The sequence below is a fragment of the Phyllostomus hastatus genome, unplaced genomic scaffold, assembly GCF_019186645.2.
Source record: "Phyllostomus hastatus isolate PE091 unplaced genomic scaffold, TTU_PhHast_1.1 phas_scaffold_317, whole genome shotgun sequence".
NCBI lineage: Eukaryota > Metazoa > Chordata > Mammalia > Chiroptera > Phyllostomidae > Phyllostomus > Phyllostomus hastatus.
Window position 1 is genome coordinate 11,716,292 of NW_025334023.1, and position 26,906 is coordinate 11,743,197.

At 36.5% G+C, this 26,906-nt stretch overlaps 1 protein-coding gene across 14 annotated transcripts in view; it reads right to left on the reverse strand.

Annotated features, from left to right (window-relative positions):
• The window catches only part of DLG2 (discs large MAGUK scaffold protein 2), a 1,902,487-nt gene that overhangs the window by 698,598 nt on the left and 1,176,983 nt on the right, over positions 1 to 26,906 (reverse strand). For all 14 annotated transcript variants that reach the window (XM_045817849.1, XM_045817836.1, XM_045817835.1 and 11 more), the window contains one exon: positions 18,092 to 18,145. In XM_045817849.1, the coding sequence (XP_045673805.1) occupies positions 18,092 to 18,145 (54 nt within the window). The remainder of the gene's footprint in view (positions 1 to 18,091; positions 18,146 to 26,906) is intronic.

Genomic DNA, 26,906 nt, shown 5'->3' on the forward strand with positions numbered 1-26,906 from the left:
CTTGGCAGGAGCCATACTCAGAAGCATGAACCTGTCATGATGTGATAAAACAAACTCCTTCAGCTACTTTTTTCATGAAGAATGCAGAATAAGAACTTAACTAGGTTTATGGATAACTAAAATACATACTGCTAGTAGCTCACAGAACTTTGTGTTCTTCCCCCTTTGTATTAATCTCTTTCACAGCTAGAATTATTCTATTTGTTTATTGTCTGCTTCCCTCATCATGAGTTTAAACTCCATGACAGAGGGACAGTGTTTATCTTATTCACTACCATATCTCAGTATCCAGCTTGCTGCTTGATATTTGATACACCATTAATAAATAAATGCTTGCAAAAATCTGTAAAAATAGTTGAATATATACCTCAGGTGTATATTTTATTCATTTATTCAAGAATGCATTGGGTGTCTGTGATTTATTTTCTGGTTATGTTTGAGGTGCTGGAGATTTGGAAATGAAAAATCCATAGTCTGTATGTTCAAGGAGGTCATGGTCTAGTTGGAATCATATATGTGAGCAATAATTAAATATAAGATCAAATCCAGAAGGGTAGAGAATGGATAAAGAGATTGTTCATAGACCAGAAGTAGGAGTGGATAGAGCATTCCAATTAAAGGAAGATACATACAATTTCACAGAAGTATAGAACAGACAAATGAGAAACTTTAGATATAATGGGTACTGAGGAGGATGTATAGTCCCAGAAATTAATAGTAGAGACAAAGGCAAGGTCCAGATCATAGATGACAATATATGCGTCTTCTAATGCACAGCAGGTGTGAATTATAGTGGAAGGATGAGAACTTAAAAGATAAAAAACTGAAAGAATAAGCCTTACAAGTGCAGAAATAAGAAGGATGTGACATTTAAAGTACTGAAGAAAAGGAAGGAGATTATCAGGAGAGAGGGCATCAAGTGCATGGAAATCCACCAGAAGGCAGGGTGTTCAGTACCTAGGAGGACTTCTGAGTAGTGGGAACACTGGATATATTGTGGGAAAGAGCCAGAATGGGGAGAATGAAGAAGAGATAACAGGTGCCAGTATAAAAGCCTTAAATAGCATACTAACAAATTTAGGTATTATGAGGCAATTCAGGACTATTAGAGGGTTTTAGGTAGTTAAATGATGGGACTATAACTGGTTTTTTAGAATAATTCAGAGAACTATGTGGACTAGGGAAAGGAAAAGGAATAAACATAGACAAGTGTGGAGGGAATTGCTGGAATCCTGGCAAGAGCCCTGCACTAAGGACCTTGAAGAAATGAGATAAAAGAGATTTTTAGTAAACATATTATGAAAGAATTAGTAATGCTGGGATATGAAGCAAAGGGTAGTCAGGGTGACTACTACAAATGTAAAGTGGCTTGGGCACTTGAATTAATAGTAATTTTATTAATAAAGACAGAGAATGAAGAAGAAAGGTAGAGAAATAACAACAAAATACAAATTAAAGTCAGGCTTTGTGGAATAGGTAGGAAGAAAATAGAAAAGAAAAACAGGAACAGAAGATTTTTTTGCATGTATGACTCTTCCTTGTATTTGTGTTACAAATTAAATATCACTTTGTCCAAGAAGCCTTCTCTAAATCTTTGTAAAGAAGCCATTGACCTCCCCACTCCACTTATCATATCACCTTGCTTTATTTTCTTCTGAGCACTTGCTATTTTATAGCTTCATTTTTGGTTATTCTGTACTTTGTCTAGAATGTAGGCTACATAAGAGTGGTAATTTTGTTTTGGTCGCAATAAATGAAGTCAAGTGACTGACTTTTGAGCAGGCACTCAAAAACTTTTGTTATATGAATGAATCACAGTATGTAACAGCAATGTAGACCTCAGAGATCATAAATAAAAATTTAAAAATTGAAGAGACAAAAAGCATCGCATAGGAGAGCTCCCCAAACTTATGAATGACAAAGAAGATGAGATCTAGCAATTCTTGTAAAGACCTTCCCCATATAACATAGCCAGTTTCTTGGGAGAAGTCAGAAGACCTGAGTTCAAGTCCAATTTGCCATTTACTAATGACAAAAGATTCATGAACTTCGTGACCTCAAAGCATTTCTCTGCTTCCTTAGCTATGAAAAAAGATTGCTTCCTTCATGAATATTTTGAGATTTAAATAAAATAATTTATATGAAAGTATGCTGTGCAGGACTTTTACCCAAGATACCCCAAATCATTCATTCTCAAATCCTAAGTAGTATTTATTATATACAATGACATCACTAATACCTCTTCTAATATCTCTTTCCAGCTTGAGTTTTAACTTACACTACAATAAGTTTTGTATACTCACAAATATCCTCTGTTTATCACATCCTGGAATAATTTCCTCTTTTTGTAGCTCTCTGAACTTTTATTAATGGGGTGTATGAATAACAATACCGTATTTGACCTTAGCTACTGTTGCATCTTCCTTATTCTCTTAAGTGAACAACTCAGCACATTAAATTTTATTGCAAATACTAAGAGGCAGGGTAGTATTACACATTATATGCATGTTCCTCACTATGTATGGTGTGACCTTGGACAGTTAAGAATCTCTTTTTTGCTTAAGATTCCTCACCAGCAAAGTGGAGAAAATAGTACACTTCTCAGGATATTGTGAGGATTGCCTCAATTAAAATATGTAAATAATTGTTAGTATTCTATAAGATATATCAATAGTTAAAAATAGCCATTTTATTCTTATCGTTTATTAAACCATGTATGAAATTGCTCAGATCATTCTCTTGCTGGTACTAGGACATACTTCCAGTTTTCTCCCTTTTATCAAATAAGAAGCTAAGGCTTGGAAAATTTAAGTTCACATAGCAAATAAAGTAGCAGTACTGATATATGAGTTTAAAAGCTGCTCCTGTTGGACCCTGAGTCCATGCTTCCGGCCATGTCAACATCATGCTCCATTTTGCAGGAACCAGATCATTTTGCTATGAAAGCAGACATTTATTAAATCAAATTGCTGTCAAATAAGCTTGAATTAAATAAACTTTTGACCAGTTTACTTCTTAAAATAAGAAGAGCAATAGGCATTAAGAGAAAGAAAAACTCAGTGATATGGGTTGTCAGGGAAAGCTCCTGAAACACTTGGAAAGAGCATAAATATATGACTGTTTATAATTACACAGGTTACGACGATGATGGCTTACCTAAAGGTCATCGCAGACCAGCTTTCAGCAGAATCTAGCCTGAAAAATCTCTTTTCTGTCTTGTAGAGGGCCTTAGGCCAAATTGCTCAAGTACAAACTGTGCCTCCCTTTTTAATTACCTCATTTAAAACTCATAAATGGTGACATGTGTCAGCAGAACAGACCTTGGAGGAGCATTTTGTTAACTTGATCATGTCTGAACCTGGGGTCATGAGCCTTGCATAGACAGCTTTGCTAGCAGTGCCTGTGTCTGTTACCAAGTTAACAGGGGGCAGTTCAGTTTACTACCTATGAGTCCACTAAACCAACCATTTTCATTGGAAGGCTTTTCTAGAATCACAATAAATTAGAAAGACTGGATATTTGAAATTCTCAAAGATTTATAACACAGTCCACATTATGGCTACTGTGATTTCCTCTAAAATATAAGCAAGGCAAGTGCTGGCTTCTACTTTTATACTTCCAGTTCAAATAGATCAAACTCTCCATTTTATAGCTCTAAGTTGTTCTCAAACTTGGCTGCATAAAAGAATAGCCTGGGAGGTTTTAAACACCCCAACATTTATGGCCAGGCTACCGGCAGGCCCATTAAAAAGGAATCTCAGTTTTTGGAGTCCAGATATCAATATTTTTAAAGCACACAATGAGATAAAATGTGCATCTAAGGTTAGAACTACTGCTTTAGGGGATCGAGGAAAGTATTAGCAGTGCATTTAAAAAGCAACAAGCAATGCTTCTCTGAGATTGTATTTAAGAAATACTGATATGATAGGCTCTTCTTTATTTGCTCCTATTTGCATGCTGTTTGACCTATCTGGCTTTGTTATTTCATAACTACTTTTCCTTCATGTGACACCTCATTAGATTGCCATTTTTTGAGTTTTATGCTCCTGAGTTTGCAAAAGAAAACACCTCTGGGCAAAACATCATTTGGAGCACTTTGTGGAAAGCAGGATATTCAAAACACATTGCTATTATTGCTGCTTGTGAAGCAGCAACTATGCTTTTTCACCAAAGGAAAAACTCATAAAAGTGCATCCTGTTATTCAAATATGCACACAAACCTGGAACTTCTCAGTGATAGCTCTGGGAAATAATTTGGGTCTGAGATATGATATATTGAGAAAAGGCAAGTCCCTAGGGGAAATCAACCATTGAAAGCCACTTGGTAGATGGCTCCCAGAACAAGTGCATGTGGGACAATGCCTCTTTGTTTTGATCTTATTGTTATTAGCATAGGAGATTGAGTCATTTGGATCTTTTGAAAACCAAATCCTCAAGATTTTTTTTGTTTTTGCTCAAAATGTTAATGGTTTTGAAAATGGATTTCTTCTATAAAAAATCATAGATCAGAGGTAACTGATGGCTCTATTTCAGATTATTAAGTGCTTCATATTTATTACTTTATTTAATAAATGGACCTTTGAGGCAGGTGATTTTATAGGAGAAAAAAATGAGGTGTAAAATTTTTAAGTAATTTGCCCAGTGTTATAGGACTTGTAGGTAAACAAATAAGGTTATAAATGTATGCCTGCCAGACAACCAAGCTAAAATAATTTTCACTGCCAACATCACAGGCTTTTTAAAATATATTTTATTGCTTATGCTATTAAAGTTGTCCCACCTTTTTCCTGTTTGTCCCCTTCTACTTGATAACCCCCATTCCCTTCAGCAATCCCACTCCTTAGTTCATGTCCATGGGTTATGCATATAAGTTCTTTGACTACTCCATTTCCTATAGTGTTCTTAACATCCTTGTCTATCCTGTACCTACCAATTTGTACTTCTTAATCCCTGCACCTTTTCCTGCATTCTCCCCCTTCCCCTCCCAACTGATAACTCCCCAAATGATCTCCGTATCTATGACTTTGTTTCTGTTCTGCTTGTCTACTTAGTTTGATTTTTAGATTCAATTCTTGATAGTTATAAATTTATTGGCATTTTAATGTTCACAGTTTTGATCTTTTTCTTATATAAGTGTCTTTAACATTTCACGTAATAATGGTTTGGTGATGATGAACTCCTTCAACTTGACCTTGTCTGGGAAACACTTAATCTGCCCTTCCAATCTAAATGATAGCTTTGCTGGATTGAGTGATCTAGGCTGTAGATTCTTGCTTTTCATTACTTGGAATACTTCTTGCCAGTCACTTTTGGCCTGCAAAGTTTCTTTTGTGAAATCAGCTAACAGTTTTATAGGAACTTCTTTATAGGTAACTACCTGCTTTTGTCTTGCTGTATTTAAGATCCTCTCTTTATCTTTAATCTTTGGCATTTTAATTATGATGTGTCTTGGTGTGGTCCTCCTTTTGGCCATCTTGTTTGGGACTCTCAATGCTTCTTAGACTTGCATGCCTATTTCCTTTACAAATTAGTGAAGTTTTCTTTCATTATTTTTTGAAATAAATTTTCAGTTTCTTGCTCTTCCTCTTCTCCTATGGCACCCCTATGATTTGAATATTGGTATGTTTGAAGTTGTCCCAGAGGCTTCTTGCCCTATCCTCATTGTTTTTTTATTCCTTTTTCTTCTTGATGTTCTGGCTGAATATCTTTCTTCCTTGTGTTCCAAATAATTGATTTGGTTCTTGGCTTTATCTACTCTCTGTAATTATTTTTTTCTTTATTTCACTTAGTGTAACCTTCATTTCTTCCTGGGTCTTTTTATGTTGTTGAAAACTCAGTGAGTTCCTTGAGCATCCTAATAACCAGTGTTTTGAACTCTGCATCTGATAGATTGCTTATCTCCATTTTGTTTAGCTCTTTTTTGTGTTTTTGAGTTTTGTTTTGTTCTTTCATTAAGGCCATATTTCTTTGTCTCCTCATTTTGGCAACTTTCTTGTGTTTGTTTCTATGTATTAGGTAGAGCTGCTTTGACTCCCTGTTTTAGTAGCATGGCCTAATGTAGAAAAGTATACTTTTAAGATGGATGGGGCAGAGCCTTAGGTAATCACCAGGGTGGGTAGCCTGTGTGAATTAGGTGGAAAGAGTCTCAGATATGGTGTAGCCACTCTGTAACTCTGTGTAGGGGAGAGCTCAGCAAAGGAACAATGGTGGCTGCCTGGCCTCTGGAGTTTTGTCCAAGAGGGAGTTGACCCCCAGCTCTCACCTTAATGCCAGGCACTTCAGTTTCTCCCTGTATGCCACTGGTGCCCTTCTAGTTGCTTCCCTGGTGCTTCAGCCCAGAGGGAGTGAGTCTTCAAAAGTCCTAAGTTCATTGTGGGCCTTTTAAGAGTAGATGTCTGAGAATCCCACAGTTGGGGCTGCCACCCCAACCCCACTGGTTTTTACAGCCAGAAGTTATGGGAACTTCTCTTCCTGGCACTGGAACTCTGGGCTGGGTGGTCTGGTGTGGGCGGAGACCCTTCATTCCTGAGGTATCCTTCCCGATTTTTATTTACCTCCCATTCTATGTCTCCATGTATCTGCATCTCTACCCCTCCTAACCTGTCTGGACAGATGTGATTTTTTAAATTCCTTGGTTGTTGGACTTCCATACAGTTCAGTTTTCTAACAATCCTGGGTGATCATTGTTTTATAGTTTAATTATATTTTTTTGCTGTGGTTGTGCCAGGAGGAGAGCCTAAATCTCTTAAGGCTTGGACCCAAAATTCCAACTCTAGGTACCCTATAATCCCAGCCTCTGCCAAAAATGACAGACTTTCTTGAAAAGAAAGACAATTAACCCTTGAAAGAGCTCAAATGATGTATGGGCACCAAAGGAAGGGTTTATATTGGAATAGTCACAAAAGAAACAAGGTACCTAAAGGAAAAAGGACTCATGGACATGGACAACAGTGAAGTGATTGCTGGGGGGTGGGGGGAGGATAATTAGGAAACTAAACAGTAATGGCAAATAATGCAATAAAGATTAAATAAAAAAGAAACAAGGTGTCTCCTCATTTTCCCAGAGAATATGTAGCTATAGTCCCCCCACCCCGAAGAATTGGTTCCTAAAAAAAAAATTCAGTGTAGAAAATTTAATTTAAAAGCTCAACAAAATTTACCAAGAGATTATAAAATACTCTAAGTATTACATAAAGTTCCTGAGGCCCTAGAAAAAATGGTGTGTTAGTACTTCTGCTTCTTTTAACATTCTAAGTAGGGTTATCAGCTTCATTATAACTGTGATATTCTCAAAATTGAGAGAAGACAATACAAAGGTTTCAAGCCATTTCTCTTTATTATGCTGCTCTCATTTCCTTCACTGATTTTGCTTTTTACTTAACTGTAACTCTTCTTTTCTCTTTCTTATATTTGATCTCACCCAGCCACCCATGATATTCTTTATCATATATAACTATTTACATCTTCTTTCAAAAACATGTGAGAAAGAAAAAGCAGTTTAAAAACATCATACTTTTAAAAGAGTGGTTATGTTTAAACATGTTACATTTTACAAATTAGCCAATAAATTTGGCATCCCACCCTTGGGAAGCAGCATGCACCTCAATCCTTTTGGTCCATGGATCAAACTAAAACACACACATTTTACCTGATAAGTTATCTTTTCACATAAAAACTTAATCTAATCTTCAGTAAGACAGCTACATTTGACTAATGCAACTGAAGATAGTGATATATTGAAATCCTTCTAATGTGCATGAATCTGAGTGAGATGCTCCCTGGAAGTTAAAGATAAGCTAAACACAGTCTTTTTAAAGGCTAATATAGAATGATAAGAACTATTATTAAACAAGAAAGAATATGGTAAATACTAATTTTGCACAGTAACAATGTCATTTGTTGAACATTTATGAGTCAAGCAATATCTAAATATTATCTCTCATGCTTCCAACTAATGATCGGTATAGTTTTTTATTCAATGTTTCTACCTGTAAAATGTTTGAGTGTGCATATCCTATAGATGCTAACTGGTAATTATATACTTGTACAACTGTAATAATATACTATATTTTTATGAAACAAATCCAAATGTTGAAATTAGAAATGATGAGAAAAAGGAAAAGCTTCAGATCATCTTCAGTATCCCCTGGAGAAAGATCCTACATTAAGAATATTAATATGCCTGATTTGTGGCAGAGACCACTGGTTGTCCCTCAGTATTCATTATCTTTTTCTTCCACAGTGACTGAATTCTTAAATTTTTATCTGGGCCTAGAGTAACCAGAATAAAAATTACATGTATGTTCCCTCTTGCAGCTAGGTATAGCTTTGTGCCTAAGTTCTAATTCTAGGGATATAAGCAAAATCATATTTCAAAGAGAGGAACCATACTCATCTCTCTGTCCTTCTTCTAACCTACTCTTTGGCATGTGATCATGGTACTGTGTATACAAGGGTAACATTCAAAAGTGAAAGAATAAGAAGATCAGGTGCTTGGGTCCCTTTAAGACTTTGTGGAGCTGAGCAATTATTCAATTTCTAGACAAGACACATGTACCCTTTCATGTAAGGGAAATATGTTTCTACCTTGCAAAAGCACTCTTATTTTTATCTCTGTTATATGTAACTGAATATACATAGTAATTAATATCTGATAAAAGACAGTTATTACTCTCTCTACTTACAGGTGAAGGAAAAGGTTCAGAGAAGTTAATCTTCCAGTTACCCAGTTGGTAAATGGTAGAGTCAAAAGAGTCCAAAGTCCACCCTCTAAAGCAGGCAACCTCTCGTGAATTAAATACTATAGAAGCAAGGAGAAAGGAGACATTAACTTTGTCTAGAATAGTTGATGAGGGATTCCTGGTAGAGATGGCAGTTTTATGAGATTTTAAAAGGATGGGTATGGAGACAAAGATATTCTGGGCTAAGGGGATAAGAAAGCATACAAAAGACTCAAGAAAAGCTTGTAGTCCATTGCCGTTGTTTCTTGGCTTTATCTATTCAATACATATTTAGGGTACCTACTAGACAGAGCAGGCACAAAAAACATCTTAGTAGTGAAAAAATACCTATAAGCTCCCAAATATATGAGAAGATGATACTACTGGTAAGGCCCACAGGATAAAGTCCAAATCCCATATCAAGCAAACAAGGTCTTCACAATCAGAATCAATCCTACTTTTCTAACTTCATACTACTGCCCTATGCTTCAGTTCTCAGAACATACTAGAGTTGCCAGGCCTCTGACCTTTGCACATTGAGTTCCTTCTTCCTGGAATGCCTTTTCCCTACTCTGCTTAGAAATGTGTTGCTTATTCTTTAAGAGCTAAACTTCTATTTTTCCCTGATTCCTCAAATGGGATGGTTTCTTATAGCATATTTCCATAATTCAGTTTCTTCACATCTTTATTCATTCATTCCTTCACTTCTTTAGCCAGCCAGCCCAGCAAAAAATGTGCTGCGCTATAGAAGTAACAATGGTGGGAAAGATGGAGCATTTTCTTTTGTGCTTATGGAATTTATACTCTAGAAAGAATTATCAGCCTTTAAAGAAATAATGAAGTGTGGAAACTTCTATGGAAAAGAAGAGCCTGAAGTGGAAGCACACAGCAGGAGCATTATGCCTAACCTCAGCTTCCCAGAAGGAGCATTATTCAATCTGAACCCTTTAGGATGCACAGGAGTGAACCAAGCAGAGATAGGCAAGAGGTGCTTTAACAGCATGTGCTACCTTTATGCATTATCCAGTAGACTCCACTAGACTATTAAAGCCAATGTTTTTAAAAGCATCCATGTGATTTAAACAACTACAATGGCAACAATAATAATAACTCTAGAATTAAATGCTGGCTCAGACTGATTCTAAATGTGTTACCATTGAACTTTATTGAATCCTACAGTTCTATTTTGTCTTTATTATATGCAATATTTCCTACCCTACACTGCACCCCCACTTCAGCCCAGCATCCAATGCTTCTTTGGGCTTCCACTGGCATCTCTTAAACATTTGTGTGTGTAAGAATTACCTGGTGTGCTTGTAAACACAGATTCCTTGGTCCCACCCTCAGAGATTCTGATGCTATAGATCTGGGATAGTTGGAGATTCTGCAATTCTAATAATCATCCTGGTGGAATCTGATGCTACCCAGTCACAGGTGGCGTCTTGAAAAGAAATGCTATAGAGAAACTATACACACATTTTTTTCAAAATTATTTCACTTTGTTCTTAAACCTGTTCTGCCAGGCCAGGCTCCTTAGATAGTGGTGCCTTCTTTGCCCAAGTATACATAAGTCACATATATGCTATCAGAGGAACCATTACTAGAAATAAGAGCCACTGTGGTGACTGTTACCCATCAATCACATTCTCCACTTAGACAATCGTTAGGTTTTCTCATTGCCTCCCACCTTAGGTGCAATGTAACAAACCTATACATGGGGGCTTCCAGCGAACGGGGAGTTATCCACATTTAAGTGGACAGAGGGGAGGGCAGTTGGAGGACTGGGTGAAAAAGGTGAAGGGTTTGAGAAGTACAGATTGGTAGTCACAAAATAGTCATGGGGATGTGAAGTACAGCATAGAGAACCTAGTCAATAATATTGTAATAACTATGTGTGGCCCCAGGTGGGTTTTGGATGTATCAAGAGAAACAGTTTGTAAAGTATATGATTGTCTAACCTTATGCTATACACCTGAAACTACTTCAAAAGAATATTGAATGCAAACTGTAATTGAAAAATAAAATTTAAATTAATACAATGAGAGGATCCTTGGTAGTATCACCCATTGTATTTGCCAAGAAGATCATTTATGTAAAAGTTATTTGAAAACAATCATAATATCTTTATAATATTATGAGAGATTTTATGTAGCAAGTTTTAAGTGTTAAAGATGATTGGATGCAGCCCTCCATAAGGGCACTGCAGGGAAGAAAGATTAAAGTAGGTTTGCCAATGGGAAAGTAGGTCAGGTCTTTACTAATTTTTTGATTACTTTAAAGATTCATTTCAGTATAAATAGGAGACTTACAATTTCACAAAAAAAATGATGGGAGAATTGCTGAACTTTTAAGAAAGCTTTCAATAATTGCTTGCATTTGCCTCCATGTTGTCATTTATGCGAATTTTAAAAGTTAATAAGCTTTGAAGGACCAGGAGGATAGGGACCATGCGTTTCACATGAACATTTCCTACAGTTCCCGAAGATAGTGGGGACTACTTGAAAGACATGAAAGAATTCAACTCTAAAAAGTGTGAAGTGAAACCAACTGTCAAAAGTTGGAAAGATAGTTTTAATGATTAATTAGGTAATATATAAAAATATAGTGGTTTCTTGATAAACATTAGCTCCCTTTCCCTTTCTATTTCTTCCTATTATTTATTATCTAGAACAGTTCTGTCCAATAGAACTTCCTGGAATGATGGACATATTCTAAATCTGCACTGTCAAATATGGTACCCATTAGCCATATGGGCTACTGAGCACTTAAAATGTGGATAGTGCAATAGAGAAACTGAATTGTAATTTTATATTTTTAATAAAATTTAAATAATCTGGCCCTTAATTTAAGGATCTAAGTCGGAGGCTTGTAGCTAGTCTTGGAGAACACAGTCTTGAAGCCAACACAACACAGTAGTTTGTCATTAAGTGCCAATTTGTTGAGTTGAATTGATCCTTGTTCCCTTTTTTCTACGGGTATGCTTTAAGGTAAAGGAGTGAAAAGAGGAGCTACAGGATCTAAACAGGAAAAACACTTTCTGTCATATTAACCAGTGTTTCTCAAACTTTAATACGCATATAAATCACTGGGATTTTTGTTAAAAACACAGTTTCTGATTTAGCAGGTCTTCAATGGGACCTTAGATTCTATGCTCACAAGCTCCCTGGTAATAATGATGCTGCTAGTCAATGGACCATGCTTCCAAAAGCAGAGATGTAGATATAGATAGGCCATGGACCTACATAATTGCTACCTGCCCTGTCTCTGAACCAGCTTCTGCTTTCTTAGCTCAGCAGTTCAAAATTAAATCAAAAGAATATTTTATTTTATTAAAGGCACACATCTCCCCCAATCTTATGATGGACATTTATTAACTACTTACTACATAGTAGGAAAAGTACTCATAACAATCTCGGCAAGTCAAATATTATCACCCCCCATTTCACAAATAATAAAACAGAGGTTTACATAGATAATTTGACTTAACCAAAATTCACCTAAGTACTTACTGGCAGAGATGGGTTAGAAACCAGTTGCTCCTGAATACAAAGGCTAGTCTTTCTCATCAGACTCTTTATGTACTCAAAGTGTGTCATATTGTACAATTGAGCATCAGTCCCATCCAGGCCCACTACTTGTCAATCTTAAATGCAGAATCAGCATTTATATTGTGTTTTTATACACGTTAATATTTGAGAGGTACTATTATGTTCCATATTTTGCCTTTTCGAGCAAAGTAACAAGTGGAAGCATAAGGAATCTGCTGATTGTTGCAGTTAAGGAATTGATTTAGATTGGCTAGGTTTTACTTTGGAACAAATATTGATAGCTTCGCCTCTATTGCCAAATTCCTATTGTCTCATGGGCATAGAGAAGCCAAAATTAAGCTGTTTTCTGGAAGGTAAGGGTTTTTCATTTCTGACTTATACAATATTCCCAACAGATAAAAACATGAACAATATAGTTTTAATAGTGTTCATGGGAAAAACTACAAAAAGAAACAGACTTCTTGGTGAAGGCTAAATGTAGTAAATTCAGCAAATTCTTCCAAAATACCTTGCCATTATTAATCACTTCCAGGAAGGTTCAAAGAAACAAATGTAATTATGTTTTCTTTGCCTTCATCAATCATTCTGGAAAACTAGCCAAATAAAAGTGAATAGTAGCCTAAATCACAAGGATCTGTTATTGCACAAAGTAACTTAGAGAAATGAATGCCTAACTCTACCTTGATGACCAAGTGCTTGGTATTTCCACTTCTGTAATACAGCAACCTCCTCCTCAGAGAACTGTCACTTTCAGCTTCCTGTTGCTGGAATCCATCAGAAATGCCATTTATACCCTTCTTAACAACTCCTCTTAGTTTCAGGCCCATTCTTTGCTTCCCAAATGAACCTGGGTGCTTCGCTATATTCTTGAACTCATGTCTTACTTTATTTTCTCTCATCTCCCTCCTCATAAACCTTCACTTACATTACCAGCCTTTAACAACTGCATCCAAACACCTTTAACACTTAAAACTTGCTACATAAAATCTCTCATAATATTATAAAGATATTATGATTGTTTTCAAATAACTTTCACATAAATGATCTTCTTGGCAAATGCAATGGCTGATACTACCAAGGACCCTCTCATTGTATTAATTTAAATTTTATTTTTCAATTACAGTTTGCATTCAATATTCTTTTGCAGTAGTTTCAGGTGTATAGCATAAGGTTAGACAATCATATACTTTACAAACTGTTTTTCCTGATACATCTAGAGCCCACCTGGGGCCACAAATAGTTATTACAATATTATTGACTAGGTTCTCTATGCTGTATTTCACATCCCCATGACTATTTTTGACTGCCAATCTGTACTTCTCAATCCCTTCACCTTTTCCACCCAGTCCTCCAACTACCTTCCATTTTGTTAACTGTCAGTCTGCTCTCTGTATTTATGAGTCCATTTCTATTTTGTTTGTTCACTGATTTTATTATTCAGATTCCACATATAAGTTAAATCATATAGTATTTCTCTTTCTCGGACTATTTCACTTAGCATAATAGCGTCCAGAAAGGACCCTCTCATATTTTTTGTACACTAACTCTTCCTGCTTTTCTCTTCTCTCCTCTCTTCTCTCTCTCTTCCTCACTTCCTTAGGAGGTTTTCCAAGCCACAGTCCTGGAATTTCTGGAACAAATTCCCTTGTCTCCATTATTATTTCTACTTCTGGAAACAAGGTTTCAGACAACAGTGTCTCACACTAAGTAAAGTCATTGTACTGCCAGTACTTGCTAGATGTTTCTTTTATTATTATTTTCCTTTAGACATCCTTAAAAGGGAGACGCCCACTCCCTGTATCAGTTGAATCAGGCTTCACTGAAACTTTCATTATTTATTATCATTGAACCACTAATATTTTTAAAGTTTGATATTCCTTCTGTTGTACTCATGTTTTCTTAAAAAGGGACACACACAGGTTCTTGGCCCTTGTATTCAAAGTTTTGGTATAACAAATTAGTTTCTGGTTTAGTAAATATTCATTCCTTCCATCACTTTGAGCTTGACAATATGACTTGTTTTGTTAGTGGGGTGTTAGTGGATGTGATATGAGCAGAGGCTTTAACTATGCTTACATCTTGGGCTTGTCCTCTTGTGTTTCAGCCATCATAATGGAACGAGCATGCTCTGAGTAATGCTGGGCCCCATACTGAAATATGTGAAGCAGAGATGCACCAGCCAACCTGGTTATCTACAGCCTGAAGCAGCTGACCAGGCCAACCAGCAAACACTTATGGGAGAAATAAATGCTTATTGTTATATGCCACTGATTTTGTGGTTGCAGGTCATAACCCCAAAATGACAAACTCTGGGTCGTACTGTCTGACTACATAGTGGGCCCCGTAACGAAAACATTTTCATACAGGGGATTCCTGTTTTGCTTGAGGGACTGACTGTGGCACATATAAGGTCCTACACAACCTTAAAATATCATGATATCATACAAGAATGAGTTTATTTGAAGCATTCACATGTAAGAAACTCGGTGGCCCCTTGGCAAATGGCAGGCATTTTAAAAGCTCTAATATTCTTAACTTACCTTCCTAAAAAAGGAGAAATCTTTTAAAATGTCTGTTGTACCTTTCTTAGACACTTATTTAAAAATTTCCTTTTACCACTGATTTCCTCTAGTTATTCAATTGCTGTTGGCATGTATGCCAAGGAATCATTTCCACAAGGGCCATATATTTCTAAAATCAAATTTAGTAATTTGTAAAATTAATGCATTTACTTGTAATGAAATTATTTTTGAGGAGGATTTTAATGTATATTAAAACCTGTCATTTAGGTAATATTTTTAAAGAAGGAAATGTTCTTATGCAACATGACTGAAATGCTCTGGGGAGTCCTAAAGTCATTTTTTCATTAAATAGAGCTGAAATTATGTGAACAACTAGAACATGTGAAATAGAAGAGAAAAACAAAGCACAGAGCACTGGGGAATGAGAAAATGGACTGCAAAAGGAACAGTGATTTGTTCAAGGTTACCCAGTGGGTCAGGAAAAAAGGGGCGAGTTGGGCTGATGCTAAGACCCAAACATATCCTCATGAATGTCTGTGTACTAAATCTGCTATTTTTAGTGGATAATATAGTCATGTTTCTCCTATATAAGGGATGATATTCATATTAACCATTCTCTTGGGGTCTAGCACATGTTACTTCATAAGTGTTTATCAAATAAAATGATAAATAAATAAATCCTTAGGAACTGAAACTTGACAAAGCATCATTTCACATACATAATCTCATTATTCTTATAGCCAACCACTTCTGAAGTAGGTATTGTATAATTCTTATCTTATAGATTAATTTAGGTCCAGAAAAATTAATGAATTACCCAAGAACACATTGCCATGACTATTGAGACATTTTCACCAAACTTAGCTGTTCAGCAAAATTCTTTAAAGATTCTAACTCAAGAAGGCTCAAAGAGGGTTGTATTAAATATAAAACAGTTGAAGGCAGGGAGGGAAAGCCCTTTGAGGAACTCAGTCATATACAAAGTTGATATTTAGGAGAATGAAACCAGTGTGATTACCTTATTTTATGTGGGTGATCTTACTAGCTAATTAGTTGGGATATCAATTGGGCATGTCTGTACAAAATTCTCAAGTCCTACTGGTAAATTATTTGTGCATGAGGGCATCTGGCAGGTAAGCCATGAAAACCTTGGTAGAAGTCTTTAAAATAATATAGATCTACCCCAAGAAAGCAGTCCTACTTATAAAAATACATTTCTGTGCCCCATATCTGCTTCTTCAAAGCATTGCTCATTTGTTTTGCCAATAGATACAAAAAAGATTTATTATAGTAAAGATATTGGATTCCTTAATATAGACATAGATCTCTGCCTCAAGTGTACTAAAGCCTCTGTGACAAGTAGTGTTCTACTGAAAACTACATGCAGCAAAGGAGTAAGCAAGCAAGCAAAATTTGTTCCCAAGTGGACAGGCAGAAAACATGGGAGGGAAGGAAGAAAGGAGCATCACCAACATTAAGATCTCAAATTCTACAGCCAGGCTACCTAGGTTTAATCTTGGCTCTGCCTCTTACGCTGAAACTTTGAGAGAGTTAGTTAACTTCTTTATGACTCAGTTTCCTCATCTTTAAAATGGAGAAATTAATAGTATCTATTTCATAGGGTTATTATGAGGATTAAGTGAGCTAATATTTGTTAGTGCTTAGAACAATGTCAGGTATACAGTAATCCCAATATAAATGTTTAGTAAATGAAAGAAGGAAGAAAGAGTGAGAAATAGAATACTGGACACTGTGTCCTTAATGCATCATTTTGCTTCTTTCTAACAGAGTCCTTTACTTTCCACAGCTGGGGAAACTTGAATCTTACCAGGAAGCTTAACCCCATTTCCGGTCTGACCCCAAACAGCTCTTCAGAGAAATTCAAGAAGCCCTAGTTCAGTAGTTCAGGTGACTCAGCATTACATCAATTTTGCTGTTATTCTTGTCCTGACCCTGTGTCCCAGTTTTAGTCACTTGTTCCTGTAATCAAGTCCCCACCTTGCACTGCAGCTCTAGCATTCTGTTCCCCTATGGCTGAGTCCCAGCTTGCAGGACCTCCTCAGGTCCTCCAGGTGCTCTGAGGCAGGCAGCTCCCAAAGGGTAGCCTCTGCACCAGAAACTACACTTTGTTTGGTGCACTGTGTTTGAACCTTTGAAAATTAGTTGCTTGTATTTAAATTTTCAGACTTTTACATACAAGTGCAAAATTCCAAGCTCCGTTGAACCATTGGATGGTCTGACAGCACATGGCCCCCATTTCTCCTTGGTACCAACCCACTGGAGCTGAGTGGGAGCTGAGTGGAAGGTTTTGTGTTTTCTTTTCCCCACCACTTAATTTGTTTCTGGGTCTGCATCTGGATCTGTTTGCTTGGTCCTTGCAGACATTTGGGGTTGAGACATTTGAGGATGCTCTAAGACTAAAAGTAGCTGATATTTACCAAGCCCTTATTTTGTATCAGGTATTCTTCTAAGTGGTTCATATCCTTTACTCATTTAACCAACATTCAGAAATCTGTTCTTATATCCATTATTTCTGCAATCTTTCTCCTTGCTTCAAACAGTCTGTATGCATGCACATGTATCTGTTCCATTTTCCCAAATCACTATTCTCTACTCGCCAGCTAAGGACCACTCACAAAGGTTTGCCAAGATTCTATAATGTCAACCACTCACCCATTCTATGGCCTGTTGCCTGTCTAATCTCCCTTGTCCAACCAGACTGTGCTGTCAAGAACTTTGGCCATCATAGAGGTTGTATTTCAGGTATAGAATCTCAGGCTTTACTGGTCTGACAGATCCTATCATATCATGTTTCATGCTTTTACAAGACCATACATTTTATTATATATGCCTTCACACTCACAAACTATTGCTCCAGTTCTTTTTCAAAGTCAAGAAAAATCCACTAAATATTTGTTGACATTACTTATATTTTAGGACCTATAACAGAAATTGATTTGAGTATTCATTTACTAAGGGATACAAAGAAGTCTGTTCATCTCTTCCATATGCAATTCAATCTCTTTTCTGTGGACTACCTAGGAAACTAACATTATTTGAACACAATCAATGATGTATTTTTTCCCTCATGATGAGCTCTTATGATTTACAAAACAATGAATAAAAGAGGAAAATGTTTATATGGCTAAGCTGAGATTTAGCAAATACCAAGAAGACTCACAAAACTCATTCTACACACCATTCCATAGTTATCTGGATTCAGTAAAACTAAATATATATTGAATTTAGCTGATTAAGTTGTATGTAATTTTTAAAGAAAGTCAATAAAAATGTTACTTACATAAGGAATTGTGTCCAAAGTATCTGTGTTGACAATTATAGGAGCAGGGCTGGCCTGAAAAACAGAAGTAGAAAATTTCTTAAGTAACAAGTACTGTATTCTGAGACTCGGCTAACTTATTCACAAAGAGCTCAGCAGTGTTTCTTGAGGACCCGTATAGGCAGTATGTCAGGTGTTGGAAGAAAAAATGAAATAGCTCAAAGTTCCGACATCCTCCACATGTTTGCTACATTTACCGCCTAATGAAATGAGTAAGCAATAGAATTTACAATCATTTTTTCTTAAATTTTATATGACAGTACAGGAGATGAGGATTTGTTATGCTTACAAGGCAAGATTTCTAATAAATTGTGTGAGAATTAAAGTTGGTAACATTTCTTTTTAAAAATGGCTGTGCTAAATAAATTTGGTTTCCCATTCCAAGAAGTAAAATTAAATCTAAACCAACATTTACAACCCTTCTCTTTAAACTGTCTTTTGAGAGTATGTTGTATTTAATGCAAAATATACAAGAGTTCACTTAGTGATATATATGTTTAGCTACTATACATGCTGTCATTATATCTTTTCTTTGTTATTTATATACCTCTGGTAATATACCTTAAAATATTTAGATAGAATATTAAAACTTAGTCAAAGATGCCAGAAAATCATATTGATATGCTAAACTTTCTTTTTTTAAAAAAAATTGTATAAACTACAGTCATTTGCTTTAAAGTTGAGTAGGAATCTGTGTAAAACTGATATAGGAGAGCTATAAGCCAAGTCATTAAAAAATAAGATTGCAATCTGTATTTGCATCAACCAATCTGACTTCATGAATATTGAATAGACCTATCTTTATTTTCTAGTTTCTAGAATTTCCACAGTGACTTTCCCTTCATCCCCTGAAGGATCTTTAATCTCTTTCCCAAACTGCAGATTTCATTTAGATAGAGGAAATACTCTTATCATGAATAATCGAGAGCTGTTCTATACAACATAGTGCTTTTGGCAAGTACTCAACTTCTAGGACATTTTATTAGATGTGCCCTCTGGGGTTCACAGAGTTGTCAGCTTTTTCATGTCAATCTGTGTCTATGATGTCCTAATAGCATGAGAAAACAAATGGCAATCCAGCAGATTTTACAAAACAAAACTCCACATTTTAACTACAAACCCTGGGTATTGAGAACATAACTCTGGTCTGCGTGTCTACATAGTAGGTCAACTAGATGTTCCTGGTTTATCCATTAACTCTTAAGAGCAAGTACCTTGTGGCTAAAGTGGGCTTTGGAGAAAAATAGTTTCCATGGGACTTCCAAAAAAAATACCAGTGCTTGTTAAGGGGTTTGTGGTATGGGGAGAAAAACATGAGGTTTAGAATGAGAAGACCTGGGTTCAAGTTTGTTTTATCAGCTTTCTAATTATGTGATTTGAGGGCTCAGCAACTTTCTTGCATAAGTGATCTGGGGGCAAGTGAGGCCTTCACCTCCTTTGTCTCATTTTTCTTCTCTGCAAAATGGGATTAGAAATAATTACCTTCTCAAAAGTTTGTTTAAAAAATAAATGAGGTGATATATTTAAATGTTTGTAAACTAAAATTTCAGAATCTATGTTAAATATTATTAGTAGTAAGTGTCTCTAAAGATGGACTACTGTGAGGATACATCATTGGATGGCTTGTGAACTGTTTGTACCCCAGAGGTCTCAACACTATGTTTATGGCTATAACTGCATGAAAAAGAATTGATTACATCATGTGAATTACCACTTATTAAATGCATATTACTTGCCCATGTATAAGGTATGCATATATGTTTTTATTAGACTTCACAAAAACATATTGGTGAGGTATTATTATCACTATATCTATGCTATAGATGAGCAAAATGAGGCTCAGGGAAAATGAGACCTGAGATTTAACAGTAGCCTTTCTAACTTCAAAATCCATTCTTTCTTTCCTAAACTTCTCCATGATCCAAGATCTATTAGGGGTATCCAACCTTTTGGCATCTCTGGGCCATGCTGGAAGAAGAAGAGTCATCCTGAACCACGCATTAAATAAACAAACACTAATGAAAACAAAAACATCTCAATGTGTTAAGTAAATTTCTGATTTTGTGTTGGGGCACATTCATAACCATCCTAGGCCACATGGACATGCAGACTGCAGGCTGTGGGCTGGACACACCTGAAGGTGGTTCCATCACAAAAGTCTCACATTGATTGGAGATCTCCAGCTAGAGTACCATCAAGACCTGGCAAAGCAAAGGCCACCCTGAAGGCAAGAGATGCCTCAGGGTCTTGCACATTAGACGAAAGCAATCTGGTGATGCCTTAGTGGTTTTTGATGTTGTTATTGTTTTTACTTTTGATGTCATCTCCCCTATGCTTTCTAATTGGTTCCCAGGACTCCAGAATGTAATGGTGCCTTTCACTAAGTTTCTGAGTAACACACCCATTAATTGTATTTCACCTCATTATCTAGTATAGTATGATCAATAAATATGTATTGGTTTGATTTGGGGCTTTCAACCTATGTTATTTTCTTTCCCTATAGATTGTATTAATGTGGTCTGGGAACATACTTTATACACAAATCCATTTCCCATATAGTGTCACTCATCACTTTTGCATGTTTATGCTGCTATTTTCCACTTCATGCATGTATATTTGGTCTTTCCACTCAAACTCTTAAGTTTAGAAAATAACAAGCATTGTATATTTCCCTAGAATTCTTCACAGCACCTGGCTTCACAGAAGGAGCTCAGTAAAAACTTAGGAATTACTGACTAAATGTATCTATAAAGTATAGATGAGGGTAGAAAGAAATATAAAGCTGTATAAGCTTTGGAGAACATTTCTAAGAAAACTCAAAAATCTGTAGTTACCAAAAACACTATGACTGTGACTACTTTTCCAATATCCACTATCTGATTTCTTTACCCAGTTATTATTACTTAACTATTCAGCTTTTATAAAATAATGATTATTTCATAATTCCAGGATATGGACAATGTGAATGTTGAAGTAGAATCTACATTGTGTGGAAAGCTTTTTGCTCCTTCTCAGTAATACAAAGTTCCAAAAGCCACAATTATATCTACATCTATAAAACTCACTAAAAATGCATGAACAGACAGGATGTGTGAATTATGTGAACACATACACATCACATACATGTGACATTGGCAGCTCCCTGGTGTGACTGGTAAAGAGATGCCATGGTGGGTTATTCTGAATAACACACTATGTGACAGTGCCACTAAACCAGGCTCTCTGAAGATCACCCATTGCTCTGCTCCAGAACGCTCACAGTCTACCCCAGACCATTTTTATAGAAGCTTCCTCAATCTTTCAGATAGTCAATGGCACATATCATAAGAGAATAAAAATCAAGTGGCAATAATAACACAGAGCACAGTAGAATTCTAAGTACAACCCAGGAGTGTGTTCTTCTCACCAGTTGGCAATTTCAGATCTTCCGTTGGCTCAGTCTGACTGCTGTTTCTTGTCTCACTTTTGAAATCATGTGAGTCCATGCCTAATTTGACTCATTTAGTTTCTGAATCTTAAAACCAATTATTCAGTTACTCTGATGGTTCCTTCTAAGCTTTATCTCCACACTTCACATTGCCCTACCATCCCCACATTATCTTTCTCCATATTAGATATCCTCTTTAATTGAATCCCTAAATCAAGCTGCTAACTTAGCAGATTCCAGTAACTGCCTTCAATGTGCTTATTTCCTTTAATTGAAAAAAGACTTGTAATAAATATAAAAAAATCCTTTTTAATCAGAAGTTTCAAGACTTGACTTTATGCAAATCTAAGAAAATTAATCTATCATGGGTACCACAAACTGTAAGATGTAAATGGCTTGTCTTTTACTTTACATTCTCTTCCATCTGGAGAAAGGAACTTTACAAAAAGAGGGAAGAATAATTATAGAGAAGCAAGAAGCAAGCAGAGACTACTAATAAAATCTGAATTATCAGATCAAGTTATTCATGAATTCTACCACCTTCTTGTCCTTGGGATCCATGGAATATCCAAATATTTTTATATTATATCAATAACTTTGTTTACAGTAGGAAAAAATAAATTTCTGTTGTTAGATAAAATGAAAGCAAATTTTTGAAGGAGTTCACTGATTCTGATTAATGTGGTTACTCCTTGATATTTTTTAAGTGCCAAATCTGAGAAATGCCTCTGAGTAAATGGGCAAGTAGTCACTAGGTCAGTTTCAGGGAGGAAGCCTCTGCCAACAAGGTATCGATAGGGGAGGTAGAGAAGCCAGTGGGTCCAAGGACACACTCTGGGAAGCTTAGGTCTGACAAGTGGTATGCTTGGTAGTAGAAATGTCAAATGATTAACTCCAGGCTTATGCCTAAACTTTTAAGAAGCAAAATAGAAAAGGAGAGAGCCCACATGGTCAAGTGACTTAGATATAGTCAGGACTGACCAGTAATACCAAAAATACTGATGGGGCTTAGAATTGAGTAGGACTTTCAGCTGACCTAAAACATGCAAATAGAAGGCAGGTAGCTGTCAACAGGCTAAGCTGAACAGGAGGTAAAATATAGCAAGAATAATGTGAGTTGCTTTTGGGGCTGATCTTCAGCTAATCTCAGACTTGAAGGACAGGCCCTGTGCCTTTTATATGTAGTATGGCATGGCAATTTGAAATGAAATGGAAGCCACTGGAAATTTTAAAATGAGTCCATTTTGTGTATGTACATGATTTCACTAAGAGAGCTTGAGAACCCAGAACTTCATAGTAAATTTTAGCTGCTTAGATTGACTGCTACAAGAAGCCATATCAGCAGTCAGACCGTGCCTTGATCCTAACCAGGAAACTAGAATTTGGGGTCATTACCCGCATCTTCAGTTAGGTCTGAAATGAGATATTTAACATTAAGCACTAAATGGAATACTAAGGATTAAACTCAGAATAACCTTATTTTCTACTAGATTTTTTTCTCCCTAACCTGTCCATCATGTTGGCCCATTCTGGAAATAAAAAATAGAATGTTGTTGGGAGGGAGGCTTCGTTCTGGATTTCCTAAATTACACTCTAGTACTATGTTGGGAATGAAACTCTTTCTTTCCTCTACTTCTTCCCCACAATGTTGGGCTGGAGCCTCAAACCCGTAGGGGTTGGTAGAGTCCTACTCCTCATTGAAGGATTTACCTGGAACCTGCAATTGCTGGGCTGAGAAGCATCACTATCTAGAATCACGTGATACCATGACCCGGACACACCCAAATCTCCTGATACGTGAATACTGGTGTAGGTAACAATAAGGGTAAGTACTTGCATGGCACTTATTATATCATTCAACTTATTTAATACACATATAATCAATCAGACAAATCCTCTTATTCTCAACTTACAGGTGAGAAAACAGGTTAAATGACTTTTTAGTTACATATGTGATAGAAGAATCTTCAAACCCAAGCAATCTGACTTGGAGCCACCACTGTTGATAGGCATGCTATACTGCCTCTCACAATGGAATCAGACTTTACCAAAACTCTTTGGATTTTAATTTCCACTGCTCACCAACAACTTGGAAACCAGCTCAAATCAGACATATCCACCTTGATCCTGCTAGTGCCTGAACCCTCCCTTCCTAACTCTTGCTCCGTTACTGAGCCCAGCATACCATGTAAACATCCTGCAGGAGGCGAGATTCAGGAGAAGGCAAAGGGCACAGGCACACCCAGGCTGGCTGCATCAGGATTGTTTTTTTTGTAAGCTCCAAAGAAAATTTTTGGAAAATGTCTGGTTAAGGATATATTATTGATAGTTGTGCGAGAGAAGACAAATAAAACATGAAGAACAAATATACTGTAGAGTCACAAAACTTTAAGGCTGGGACCAAATGTTTATTTAATTCTGCCTTTTCATTTTACAAATATGAAGTGGAGAGAAAGGAAGTGGCATGTTCCAGATCTCACAATTATTTAGTATTAAAAGTGAAGAGAGGAAAATAATAAGAATAACAATAATAAACCATTAAGCATTTATTAAATGATTATGTCTCAGGGACTGTGATAAATATTGAAGATGTATCAATACATATAATTCTCAAAATGTTCTAAGGAAAATATTATTATTGTTTCCATTTTTTTACAAAGAAGAGATAAAAAAAGAAAATAGAGAAGGGAAGGGTCAAAGTGGTTTAGTCACTTGCCTAAGGTCATGAGTCTCAGAGTACCACAACCAGATCTCAAGTCTATGTCTTTAGAGCTCCAGGAACCATGCTGGGAAGCACCTGCAGCTCCTGTTCCTGAGTGTTTCCAGGCTACCAGGATGAAAATGCAGTTATTTTCTGCCCTGAAAGTTGTTAGTTTCTTTTTCACAGTCTGAAGAGAAATTTCTCACCATACTGACTCAGATTCAATTCCCCAGTTCTCAGAGGGTTTCTAGGTCCCTTAATCTCTTGCAAACTACTTGAAAAAAATGGGGCAATGTTATTTTCCAGTTAACCTATTTCCCAAGAAGTTAGCTGGAGAAGTAATGCATGTGAGGTGAAAGAGAGATGCTCTATAGAGGTAAGGCTATTTTACTTATCACTGTGGTTATTTTTGCTTTCCTAGATTTTCTTCCTTTCATGTTCTGTCTCTACAAGACCAACTGTGTGGGCATAGTTCAATATGGTGTAGATCAATACTGTATAGCTATGAGTCACCACCAATAGTAGCACCAAGGGTTTTTGGCTTGTCACTTGGTTCGCCCTTACCCTGCAGTGACGTAGGGCACCCATGTTATAGGTGAGGACACTGAGGCACTAACTGATGGGTGGGTGAGTGAACAGAGTGAGTGCTAAGGCTTGGCTAGACAAGGCTTAACTGCAGGTTAGTGGCTATATCAGAATAGCTCAAGGGAGCAACTTTGGAGGCAGCTAAGACCTTGGTCCCTCTTCCTAGCATATAACAAAATGCATGGATGATTACCTACCTAGCTTACCACCAGTTTAGCTCAGAAAATAGGAAGGAAGAATGGTAGATTCATGTTTGCCTTGAACTTGGTCCAATTCTGCTTACCTGAACTTCCTTAATAATGAATATAATATATCCCCAATTTACAGAAAACTGAGGCAGGGATGTTAAGCATCTTTCCCAAGTTTATCCAGCTGGTAATAGCAGGGCCAGTGGTAAATTCTGCCAGTCTAATTCCAAAGTGGGTAATTTTTAAAGATTTTATTTATTTATTTATTTATTTTTAATGGAATTTATTGGGGTGATATTGGTTCACAAAACCAAACAGATTTCTTGTATACAACTCGACAAAACATCATGTGCACACTGCATCATGCACATATTACCCCAAGCAAAATCTCTTTCTAGTCCCATTTCCCCCACCTTTGCCCATATCCATCTACCCCTACCTGCCTTTCCTTCTGTCCATCACCACACTGTTGTCTGCGTTTATGCAGGCAACTTTTACAACTGCAAAAACATTGTTTTGTTTCTATATTAAAATCATATACGTACCCAGAAGTCTGCTTTCATCAATACACATTCTCTCACTGATCTTTGAAAACCCACCACAAGTATTTCTTCCCTTTGGATTCAAGTGTTAACATGTCTGCTTGAGCTTCCTTTACAACACAAGGTACTGTAATATTTTTCAGAAAATGGGTGATTTCTTGAGGATCTCAGTTAGGCTGAATTGGGCACCTCTTTATCCCCAGTGCGGAAAAGATGAGGCAGTCTGGAGAATGAGGCACAGAAACTGGTGATCCAGAGCCAAAGAGAGGTTTTTTAAAAAATATGTTTTCTCTAGAATCAATTTCACTTTAAATAAGAGATTAAAATTTCTTGGACTGTTAGTTATGAAGCCTCTTTAGACCTCCATCCTGTACCTTCTGCACATGACTTTTTGCACTTAGTATAAAAGGCTGAAATACAGACTCACCAAAACTAAGTCTGCAGATCATCACTGAAATTCAAATTGATCATTATATTAGATTGACCATTGATAATATGCCTTATTATTTATAAATCATGTCCACACACATTAGATTATTTAATTTTCATAGGAAGAAGAAAGGAAATTAGCATTGATTGAGCAAGCAAGCAACCATAGTGTGCCTGAAAATAGGGTAAACTTTATAACCTGTGTTTTCTTGTTTACTCCACACAGAACTCCAGAGAGATTGTGAAATTACATTCCCTTGTCTATAGATATGTAAAAAAGAGGATCAAAGGGATCAGTGAATTTCCCAAAGTCACAAAGCTAGAAAGAAGCAGAGCTGAGATTCAAACTCAGATCTGCTGATTCTAAATTCTTTGTTTTCCCCATTATTCCATGATGCTGTAAATCCCACTGATTCACACTGAGCCTTTATAACCTCAACTGCTTTATTTGTGCATGTACTCTCTGAAGATTACACAAAAAAGGAAGTCATTAGCTCAAGTTTCAGATGTGATTTAGTCAATGTGCCCCATGCCACAATAGCTGTACCTACTTAATTCACTGATTCACTCCATGTGGTGCCATTCCTGGAAAGATCCATGTGGATACCATCTGTTCCTTTTCACTAAGCCACCAAAGAACTATTATGTTAGCAGTGTAGTTTTATTTGCCAGACATAGGTGCGAGAATTGTGAGCAACCTGTCAATAACCTGGTTCATCACACTAAAGTTGGACTTATTTATTCTGTAGCACACAGATCAATAAATAATTGCTATTTAGTTTCCTTCTCTCTTCATCTTTTCTCCCATCAGGCCAGGGTTCTCACTGCAAGCATACACCTTTCATGCCTGCCCTAAGGTCACTGTTTACATTTCTTCCTTCTCCCACACCCTGAATCAATCATG